This window comes from Amphibalanus amphitrite, unplaced genomic scaffold (assembly GCF_019059575.1).
Source record: "Amphibalanus amphitrite isolate SeventyFive unplaced genomic scaffold, NRLGWU_Aamphi_draft 000084F_arrow, whole genome shotgun sequence".
Lineage (NCBI taxonomy): Eukaryota > Metazoa > Arthropoda > Thecostraca > Balanomorpha > Balanidae > Amphibalanus > Amphibalanus amphitrite.
Genome location: NW_024881580.1, coordinates 939822 through 950736, shown reverse-complemented (window position 1 = coordinate 950736; position 10915 = coordinate 939822). Strand labels below are relative to the sequence as shown.

The following is a 10915-nucleotide window of genomic DNA, read 5'->3' as shown; positions in this document are numbered from 1 at the left end:
TTTCGGAGCATGGGCTCGTCTGCACCAGTTTTTAGGGGTTTTGGACCGATTTGGACCACTTAGGGTGGACCAATCGAAAAATTATCAAAAACGGCACCGTTTCAGACCACGGCGCGTCTAATGGTGAAGGTTTCATCGAAATCGGTCCAGTAGTTTCGGAGCATGGGCTCGTCTGCAACAGTTTTTAGGGGTTTTGGACCGATTTGGACCACTTAGGGTGGACCAATCGAAAAATTATCAAAAACGGCACCGTTTCAGACCACGGCGCGTCTAATGGTGAAGGTTTCATCGAAATCGGTCCAGTAGTTTCGGAGCATGGGCTCGTCTGCACCAGTTTTTAGGGGTTTTGGACCGATTTGGACCACTTAGGGTGGACCAATCGAAAAATTATCAAAAACGGCACCGTTTCAGACCACGGCGCGTCTAATGGTGAAGGTTTCATCGAAATCGGTCCAGTAGTTTCGGAGCATGGGCTCGTCTGCACCAGTTTTTAGGGGTTTTGGACCGATTTGGACCACTTAGGGTGGACCAATCGAAAAATTATCAAAAACGGCACCGTTTCAGACCACGGCGCGTCTAATGGTGAAGGTTTCATCGAAATCGGTCCAGTAGTTTCGGAGCATGGGCTCGTCTGCTTTTAATTGGGTGTATGGTTCTGGACCATTTTGGTCCGATTGGTCCAGTTTGAGTGAACCAATCGCCAAAAGACGAAAAACGGCACCTATATAAGTTCTCTGCTATTGAATGGTGAAAGAATTATTAAAATCGGTCCAGTAGTTACTGAGCATGGGCTCGTCTGCTAATCTCGTCTGCTTTTTAGACACCCCCGTTGATACGTTGCTATCATATCACCTCTTCTGCGCCTGTAGTAGAGGGACGGGAGGTTCATTCACTGCATTTTTTATGGCATAACGAAAATAAAAAGTCAAATATAAATTGCTCCTCTTATTTGTGATTTTCACTTAACATTTTGTGATAAAGAAATAATATTTTTTTGTTCTTAAACTATCGTTGCAATAGCAAAAGTTATGGCTACATGATAGTTAGGCTATTCGGGGTCAGTCAATAGCTGTGTTTGTTTCAAGTTTGTTTATCATTATCGCGCAACAACGTGCGACGCGTCACGCGACGGGCGACGGTGCGACGTTGACGTGGACCCGTAATCGCGTACCTAATCGTATATCCGCGTATTGAATATTGTTATTTATGCTTGTTATTTGTGCTTGTGCTGCACTTTCAAACAAATTTTTTATCTTAGCACCTTCATCAATAGATACCTACCACCAATAAGTTTTTTATTTATTTGTAGGTGTGTAATAATGCACCCAGGGCACTAACTAAAGAGTCAGAGACTGCAATGGGTGCATAGTAATGCATAGGTGCATAGTAGTGTAATGGGTGCATTGACTCTTGACTCTGACTCAGAGTCAAGAGTCAATGCACCCATTGCCATGCCTGTGATTAGTTTAAAACCTCTGAGTTTGACTCAAATGATACAATGGCAATGGATTCTGATAGAAATTGATATTGCCGTGATGCTTTTGGCCCAGACAATAAAAGAGTGCAGAAAAATTAATACTAAGATGTTTATTAAAAATCCAAAGATATAAAAACACCAACTTTAGCATGCTGCAAGTGCACACAGTACTCTTTGTTGATATCCATTTCTGATGTACTTGTGAGGCATGTACTGAGCCTGTCCCGTAGCTCAGTTGGTAGAGCATTGGACTCCCGGTACTGAGAGCCCAGGTTCGAGACGCTCCTGCGCTCGATATTTGAGACTCCTGACGGGGATGGTCTGTGGCTGGTGGGAGCAGCCGCAGCCAGTTGCAGTCAGTTGAGTGGGGCAGGCCGTGTCCGGCTTTGAAGGGCACGTTCAACTTTGGCATCTAAAATCTACCAATACCCGGAATTGCGCGATCGGACGGTAGGGGTCGGGGTCTACGCAACAAGCTCTGCTTAGCGTGGGCTCCGGCTCTGTCAATCCGTCTATTCAAACATTCAAGCTAAATCTATTTTTTAAAAATGTGCCCTAGTGTAGTGTGCTGCGGTAGTCAGCAGCTTCAAAATAAGCTCAAATACCCTCTGCAATTAGGTATGACTGAAGTTGATGCTGATTTTTGTATTTTCCAGCTTCTCTCCATCACCATGGCAGAAGAAAAGAATGATGGCAACAAACAACTGGATGAAGCTTTGGATTGTCTAAACACAACCTTCAAACATAAAGATTTCAAGACACCACTGCAAAGAGATGCAGTCTTGGCAGTTCTGAAAGGTAGCTGTACATTAATATCTATCATCAATTGCTAAGAGATTTGTTGTTGTGCCTCTGAAGTTTTTTCTCCCTGCTCTCTCTCTCTCTCTCTCTCTCTCTCTCTCTCTCTCTCTCTCTCTCTCTCTCTCTCTCTCTCTCTCTCTCTCTCTCTCTCTCTCTCTCTCTCTCTCTCTCTCTCTCTCTCTCTCTCTCTCTCTCTCTCTCTCTCTCTCTCTCTCTCTCTCTCTCTCTCTCTCTCTCTCTCTCTCTCTCTCTCTCTCTCTCTCTCTCTCTCTCTCTCTCTCTCTCTCTCTCTCTCTCTCTCTCTCTCTCTCTCTCTCTCTCTCTCTCTCTCTCTCTCTCTCTCTCTCTCTCTCTCTCTCTCTCTCTCTCTCTCTCTCTCTCTCTCTCTCTCTCTCTCTCTCTCTCCAACTAGGTTTTTCGCCTCGCCTTTGTCCAATCACTGCCGGCTGGGTGTGGTCTCGTCCCTCACACACTCCTTCCCTTTCTTTCTCCCTCAGTTCCTCTCTGCCTCTTTCCCTCCCTCCCTGTCTCCCTCTCTTGCTGTTTCACTTTCTTCCTCACTCTCACCCCTCAATTTTTGAAAATATGCTTTGTTTGGCATCTGACTGACCTGATTTCCCCTTTAAAATACAGGTAAGAAAGATGTGTACATCTCCATGCCCACGGGATCTGGCAAGTCCCTGTGCTACCAACTGCCAGCAGTGATGGCCAAAGGCAAGATCTCCATAGTGGTATCCCCACTCATTGCTCTTATTAAGGTAAGCTATGCATTACTGTACTTCCTCTGTCAATAATGATTTTAATTGATTGTGGCACATGGGGACAGGGATGCCTCAGAGATAAATGTTTCATATGCCTATACCTCCTTAGGAATTGCTGAATGCTTCAAAGCAATTATTCAGTCGATGAAATGAGGGTGAGTATTTACTTGGTTCTTAAGGTGAGTTTTCTTGACATCACCTGGTGATCTGACCTTGAATGACCTGTGTCTGAAATTATGGCAATGTGTGTGCAGTGGGAGAGATGTATCACAAATACTGAGTGAAACCTGAGCCCATCCCGCGCCCCAGGACCAAATGGAGCACCTGGAGCGGCTCAAGGTGCGCGCCGAATCCATCAACTCCAAGATGGCGGCGTCCGACCGTCAGCGGGTGTGGACCGACCTGCAGGCCGTGGTGCCGGCCACGCGGCTGCTCTACATCACACCCGAACAGGCTGACACCACCAGCTTTCAGGTACCGTCCGCCCGGCTTCAAATGGTGGCCAATTCGCTGCCTATTTGGTAGTAAGGTGCCTATGTGGTTTGATGGTCAGCTAATGTGGTTTGTCGGTAGTATAATAGATCGGTACTTAATTGATATATAACTGATTTTGTCATTCATATAATCACTGAAATATATTTTTTTCATTAAAGGAAATAGTTCACTTTTAACATGGGGTTTGGAACTGGAATAGCAGTTTTGTTGCTTGCGCTGAGACTAGCACAAATCAGAAGCTTTTACGGCCCAACGATCACCCTAGACGAAGATATTCCATTTTTCGTTACGAAAAGAGTGCCTTGCAGAGGAATGCGTGCCTTGCTGAGGAATGCAGTCACGTCATCGTCAGCCAACCAGAATGCTGCTTACAGCCGATGGGTTTGTCCTACGCAATATGATTGGTCAACGCGTAATAAGCTTCCGCGTCAAACATTATTTTATATAGAATATAGTTCTTCTTATACTAAAATATAGAAAATAATCCTTTTTACAAAAACGTTTTGTTTTATTTTCTGATCATTTTGAGCATAAAAAACATAAATCCATAGCAAAATACTAATTTCAGGAAAGTGAACTATTTCCTTTAAGTAATGATAAAACTTTCTTATCCGTCCATTCTTCGCAAATCGTTCACGTCTGACGTTATTCCCGTGATCCACAGAACCTGTTGGAGCGTCTGGTGCGTCACAGCAAGGTGGCCTACATGGTGGTGGACGAGGCGCACTGTGTCAGTCAGTGGGGTCACGATTTCCGTCCCACTTACCTGAAGCTGGGCGGTCTGCGCCGGACGTACCGGCAGCTGCCCTGGGTGGCGCTGACGGCTACCGCATCGGCTAAGGTGAGTCGCGCACGGGCACATCGGTGCACCGTGAGCATTTCGCACAAGGCACCGACCGCCGGGCGCTTTGGTGTAATGCATCTGCATTCTGCATCGACATTGACCTGTCAGCCAGTCAGTAATTTCGATAATACGGATTTTTTTTGAATTTATTTACTCATGCAGCACCATTGCAATGACAATGTATTATCGAATTATTTTCATGATGTGTCTATCAGACATGTGCATGGATCCGAGAAAATTGATCTGGGATCTGATCCCACGGATCCTGATCTCGGATCCGTCGGGATCATAGATCCGGCTCTTTTAATTTATCGAGAGATCCGTGGGGATCATAGATCCGAGTCTAGTATTTTTGCTTGAGATCCAGTGGGATCATAGATCCTCATTTATTTTTGGTCAACACAAATTCCAAAAGAGCACTCGTTGCAACTCACAAACGTTCTTATTTAGTGATTTTATGTGACAACACGTCATAATCCATAGTTTTATGGCACTTATTGACATAGAAACACTTGGAAACCTGGTTTCAAATGTTGTGCATGGTGGGATCCACAGATCCATGTTCTTGGTTTATCGTCAGATCCTGTGAGATCATAGATCTAGGATAAATTTTCACACCGGATTCGGTGGGATCATAGATCCGAACCTGCAATTTGCCTTGAGATCCACTGAGATCATAGATCCACCACTCGGATCCATGCACATGTCTGGTGTCTATTTGTGTCCAGGTGATGGAGGACATATTCAAACAGCTATCGCTGAAGGACCCGCTGAAGTTCCGCGCCTCCTGCTTCCGTTCCAATCTCTTCTATGACGTGCGGTACAAGGAATCGCTGGACGACGAGTATGAAGACCTCAAGGACTGGGTGGTCGAGTGTCTTGGGCCCAACTGGGAGGACAAACGGGTAGGTGTGCGTCAGGGCGCTGTCGGCATTGCTTTGACTGCCTTTGACTTTCTATATTCTGTTATTGCACCATGTCTTTGGTTGTGTTCGTATGCATTTATATCTCATATTGATCGATTTTCGCCGCTTCTGAAAATTACTGACGGCTGATTATGTTCGTGTCCACAGGCAAACGGTCCGTGCGGGATAGTGTACTGCCGCACCCGGGAGGCGACGGAGGAGCTGGCCGGGCAGCTGACGCGCCGCGGCGTGCCCACCCGTGCCTACCACGCCGGTGAGCCACTAGGAGTAGCGGCGACCTACACAGTAGCGTGTGCAGTGCGCAGTCAAGGAAATTGAGTGCCGGTCGGTTTAGTCAAAGCGATGGCTTACTCGTATGTATGATAATGTCCATCGCTGCAGTATCATTGGTCAATATGCCTTCAAAATATTGTAAATGCGATTTGAAGACGGTTGATTTCTCGTTAGGTCTGAAGGACCGTGACAGGGCGGCGGTGCAGGAGAGCTGGATGGATGGAGAGGTTCCCGTCATCACTGCCACCGTCAGCTTCGGCATGGGCGTCGACAAGGCCACCGTCAGGTGAGCGGTGGGAGCACGGTGGTGATAGGCGTGCGATAATTGTATAGACTGCTGGGCAGCAAAGGGCAAAAGACAAAGACGGCAAGCATGACAATAATTATGTGCAATAATAAATTTTGAGGATGCTAATTATCTTTGATGTTGTCGTTCCTTGACATACCTATTTTTGTTTCAGGTTCGTCGGCCACTGGAGCATGCCTCAGTCGGTGGCCGGCTACTACCAGGAGTCGGGCCGAGCCGGACGAGACGGACTGCCCGCCCAGTGCCGCATCTACTACTCGAAACGGGTGAGGATTTGGCAGCCGGCGCTCGCTCCCCGGTAAATATGCGCACATTTGTGTCATCGAATCGTCTGAGATATAGGAAAGTCCTACCGTTCTTAAAGCTCATTGATTCCGCCTTATGTATGGCTTTTAGTTTTAATTTTTTTCCAAGTTTTTCCCCGCGAATAACCAATCGAAACATTAATCAATGCATCGTTGGACAGGAGAGGGATACGGTAGCCTTTCTCCTGAAAAGAGGGGCTTCACATAACAAGAAGAAGAATAAAAAGGAGCTGACAGAAGCCGATATGAAAAGTTTTGAAGTCATGGTTCGCTACTGTGAGGAGGCAAGGTGAGCCTGAGCATGTCCATTTATCCAATGCCCTCAGATGACATCTGAAAGCATCCCATTGGCCGGGACTCTGCAAGCGATGCGATACAAAATGAATTTATTTTGTCATTTCGGTGTTAACGCGCAGTTATTTGAACAGTCATGCGTTTGCTTAGAATAAAGATAGATTCGTACACGGCTGCCACTGAAGACCCGTGGCTTGTGCACGTGCTTTACACTGAAGTGATTCTCTGCTGTTGTCATCACCCAGGTGTCGTCACGCGGTGTTCGCGCGGTTCTTTGGAGACGATCCGCCCGCCTGCGGCAAACAGTGCGACGTCTGCCTGAACCCCCGACAGGTGGAGAGGCTGATCGGCGGATACTTCCGGGTCAGTCACTGTCGGGCCGCAGTATGGCATCACTCGCTTATAGAAAGGCCATGGAAAATACCATACTGTGCCTCATTTTCATTGAAAAGAGGTGACAAATTAAAGATGTCATTTGTCAAGTTTTTGAGCATTTTACATTGTCCTTCATGGTGAAAGTGACATCCACGGGTAAATGTGTATTGTACACAAACTAGTGGCTGATGCATGGTGAGTTATTACGCTCAAGCGAGCCAATGACATCTGTCGCGTCCTCGGACTTGCACGGAGTCTGCTGACACCGCACTGTGGTGTGTTTCCATTAGGACATAGCCCGGAAGCAGGATTACCGCACCAAGGCGATGACCATCTCCAGTCTGGATGAAGACCAGTACGAGGGCGGTCGGCGCGGCCGGCAACGGTGAGTGCCTATCAAAGGACATGCGCTCCTTCTGACCTTCTTTAGAGGTGTGCGACTGTTCGAATGTTCATTGTCCATGATCCTTTTCCCTCTAAAAGGTGTATCAACGTCTTAGCTAGTCGGAGAGGCTTACAATTGTATGCCCCTTGGGGTGTACCCGCATCAAGTGGCTAATGTGTAACGTACAAAATATCCACCCGATCTTCTCCCAGTTTTATACTGTACCATGGATGAAGTCATGACTGTACCGATCTCCCCGTCCCACCACTGCCAGGGAACTGGACATGTACGAGGAGACTGGCGAGCGTCGGTCAGACGAACGATCCGGCCTGGAGAGCCTGGTGAAGCGGCAGCTGAAGCTGCGCCGCGGCTCGTCGCCGGTTCGCTCTGACCGTCAGAAGAAACAGGAGAGCAAGGAGAAGGAGCAGGCCGTCAAATCGTCCCGGCTGCGCGCCGCTGACTGCACCGAGCGCAAAATCGCCGGACTCACACTCAAGGTGTGATAATTGGAGATATTGGTTGGATCGCTATTACTTCCAGTTTTTTTCTCTCTCTCTCTTCACTCCTCTCTTCTCCTCTTTTTCTGTTCTTTTCTTCTCTCCTCTGATTATCCTTTCATTCTCATCTCTCCTCTACTGTCTTTTGTTGTCATCTCCTCCGCTCTCCTGTGTCTTCATATCTCCTGCTCAAATGATTGTGCACAGATTGTAACAGATTTTATGGTAACGCACCGTTGTACAAGAAAATTACGAATATATATACGAGTATTCGCTTTCGTGCACCTCACCAGGTGAACATGGTACTTCGATGATGGTCTTTCTATTTTGCATCGTCTCCGCGACAACATGTCGAGGGATTGCTTTATCATGTCGTTACAGACCCGGGAGGAGTACTTCAAGCTGCTGGAGGAGGCGCTGTCGCGGAACCTGAACGCCTGTGTGGTGGCCGCCCACGCACTGGCCGGACGGGTACCTGAGGTCGCCATCGGGCTGGAGTACAACATCTTCACGTCCAACCGCGTGGTGACGATGTACCGACGCGCCATGGCCCTGCTGGTGAGTCACGGCAAGGCTGCTGGTGAGGCGTGCAGACTGTGACTTGACTGAACCGTTCATTTTTGCAGTGTTTATTTGAGCTTGTCGGTATAAAATATCGAGCATAAATTGTTCAATGACAGCCTTCTCATTGCCACTTACAGCATGCTTTAATAATAAAAAAATATATTGTGTCTCCATTATATCGTGAAAATAGGAATGATTTCGGTACTTGGCACTAGATTTTATCCGATGTCTTTCATCCACTCCCCAGACGAGCGCCATTCGGAAGCAGACGAGTCTGTGTGAACTGCACACCTCTCTGTCGGAGCTATCTGCGACCGGAGCGCCGTCACAGCCAGAGAAGCCAGCCGACCCCTTCCAGACTGCCGCACAGCTCGTGGCCTCCAAAGCGGAGAGTGGTACAGACAAGCCGGCCGACCCGTTTCAGACTGCAGCCCAAGCACTGGCTTCAAGGACTGGCAGTGGCAGCGACCGACCGGCTGAACCTTTCCAGACGGCCGCCCAACTGCTTGCTTCGAGGACTGAGAATGGCGCTGACTGGCGGACTGATACGTTCCAAACGGCGTCTCAACTACTGGCCTCCAGGACAGGCAGTAGCACAGACAAACCAGCCGATCCCTTCCAGACGGCTTCACAACTGCTGGCTTCAAGGGCAGGCAGTAATACGTACCGTCCAGCGGACCCCTTCCAGACGGCTTCCCAACTGCTGGCTTCCAGGTCCGGCCGGCCGGAAGACAGTGATGAACGATCGCCGCCGTCCTCACCCCAGGCTCGGACAGACACTGAGCCACGGGCGCAGTCTGATGACGAGGTGCCGCCTACTGAGCGCGCGGAGTCACCGGCTCGGATCCGGGTAGACTCCAGTCCCGAACCAGAGTGTGTCGGAATGTCGGAACCACCGTCCTCGGACTCAACCGGCGGGGGTTCGTTTGACACAGCCGCTTCCCTGCTGCAGAAGCGGCGAGTGGCCCACACCGGAGCCACGAGGATAGTGCCCACACCGCCTGAGGATCGGCCGGCTGAGGCTGCCGCACCGGCGCCGGCGGTTAGTTCGAGCTCGCGGCAGACCCGGGACTCTACCACGCGTTCTGGCGGGTTCCGACTGAAGCGAGGAAATGACCTCCAAAAGACGATTACCAGCTTCTTCCAACTGGCATCGGCGGCCAATGGGACGTCGTCTGGCGGTCCCAAGCAGGAGTCGAACGTGAATGAGAAGGACTCAGATGGGGATGAGCCTGTGGTGATCGAAGAATCTGAAAAGAAGCCAGAAACTAAGGCGAGTGATAGCTTAGCTGTGATATCCAAGACGTCCGTGGTTTCGAGTGCAGTACAGGACGCCGACGAGAAGCCAGTCTCCGTCTCGGTGCCCCCGCGAACTACTGGGACAGGCAGTCGGTCGGCGGCCAAGGTGCGCAGCAGCAGATCACTGCCCGCACCGGCGCCGGAGAAGAGAAAGTGCTCTATGGCGGAGCTGTTCGGCGAAGATGACGATGCCGCGCCTGTCGAGTCGTCTCGCCCCGCAGAGTCTGAGCGGAAGCGGCCCCGCCACGACCGTCGCCACTCTTCCCGCTCCGCCAAGTCCAGTTCAACCAAGTCCAGTCCAGTGAAGTCCCAGTCCAGTTCGAAGCGGCCTAGCCGGTCGGCGCGCGCCGAGCCCAGCGCCGAACGCCGTCCCTCTGACCAGGGTGGTCACTCGTCCGCGGAGCGCCGCTCGGTGGCCGACCTTTGCGTTCAGCTGCTGATGCCGCACTACAAGGCCGGCAAGATCGCGTCCAAGGACGAGTTCAAAACGCTGGCCAGGAGCCTGGCTCACTCGTACCTGCAGAGACACACAACCGTCGGTGAGTGCCCCTCAGGGTGATGATACCGTCCCCACGCCGATAGAATTACCACTTTGCAATTTACTCAGCTTTCATTAATGGTAGGCTGCAAAGTGCGAACGTTTTAGATTGTGATTATGCTCGGCTCAGCCATTTTGTAATGCGTTTTTCACGCTTGATACTCCGCCCTTGATGTTCATTTTTACTGGAAAAGGAATGCTGTTGTAAACTGTGCTCTTGTATCTGTTTCAGATGAAGGCAAATGCCGGATTATCGTAGAAGAGGCTCTGGCAGGACATCAAATTAATTGCAAGTGAACTGGTGAGCGAGTGAGGCTTCTGGTAGTGCTAGTGCTGTTATGTGTAGAGCTGTGCTGCTATTTGGGTGCCGGTGTTTTAGTATTATTGTTGGCTGGTGTTATTTACCGGCTGTGACCTGTTGCAGTGTCGTTCCTATATCTCATGAATATACTTACTGTGCCAACACCTGAGCCACTCCTGTGTTTTCTAATTTGGTAATGAGTGTGCTCTAAATAAGGGCTCAGCAACTCTCAGCTTGTAGGTCGGATCTGACCCACAGTTGGCATCGGTAAAAATGTAGAGTTCTTGCCCGCGGTCGCGGCCTTCCCAACAGCATTTATTGTAGTATTTATGGCACAGCCGGGCAGCCCACGTCTTCAGCTGTCACAACTCACATCCAAACAATCCACGTATTGCGAATTGCGATGTCATATTTCCAAACTCTTGCATACGCTTGCCGTGCATGATACAATGTGGGTGTTTGCGATAATGTGG

At 49.4% G+C, this 10915-nt stretch overlaps 1 protein-coding gene across 7 annotated transcripts; it reads left to right on the top strand.

Moving 5' to 3' along the window:
* The first annotated feature begins 851 nt into the window (after window positions 1-851).
* Window positions 852-10604, top strand: LOC122379802 (ATP-dependent DNA helicase Q5-like). 7 transcript variants are annotated; one of them, XM_043362301.1, is made up of 16 exons: window positions 852-883; window positions 2134-2275; window positions 2912-3036; window positions 3349-3513; window positions 4199-4375; window positions 5107-5283; window positions 5452-5557; window positions 5752-5863; window positions 6039-6150; window positions 6351-6478; window positions 6729-6846; window positions 7149-7243; window positions 7518-7740; window positions 8122-8298; window positions 8552-10142; window positions 10374-10604. In XM_043362301.1, the coding sequence occupies exons 2-16, from the start codon at window positions 2149-2151 to the stop codon at window positions 10436-10438; spliced, it is 3498 nt and encodes a 1165-aa protein (XP_043218236.1). In that variant the 5' UTR covers window positions 852-883; window positions 2134-2148; the 3' UTR covers window positions 10439-10604. The 7 variants fall into 7 exon arrangements, with proteins under 7 accessions (XP_043218236.1, XP_043218233.1, XP_043218237.1 ...); XM_043362298.1 differs by having other exon boundaries at window positions 874-1057; XM_043362302.1 differs by lacking the exon at window positions 852-883 and adding an exon at window positions 1078-1177.
* The last annotated feature ends 311 nt before the right edge of the window (window positions 10605-10915 follow it).

Coding starts and splice junctions, on each gene's coding strand:
- LOC122379802 (XM_043362298.1), top strand. CDS start 1,037: ATGATAGTTAGGCTATTCGGG. Junction 1,058..2,133: donor TGATAGTTAGGCTATTCGGG/GTCAGTCAATAG, acceptor TGTATTTTCCAG/CTTCTCTCCATCACCATGGC. Junction 6,151..6,350: donor GCATCTACTACTCGAAACGG/GTGAGGATTTGG, acceptor ATCGTTGGACAG/GAGAGGGATACGGTAGCCTT.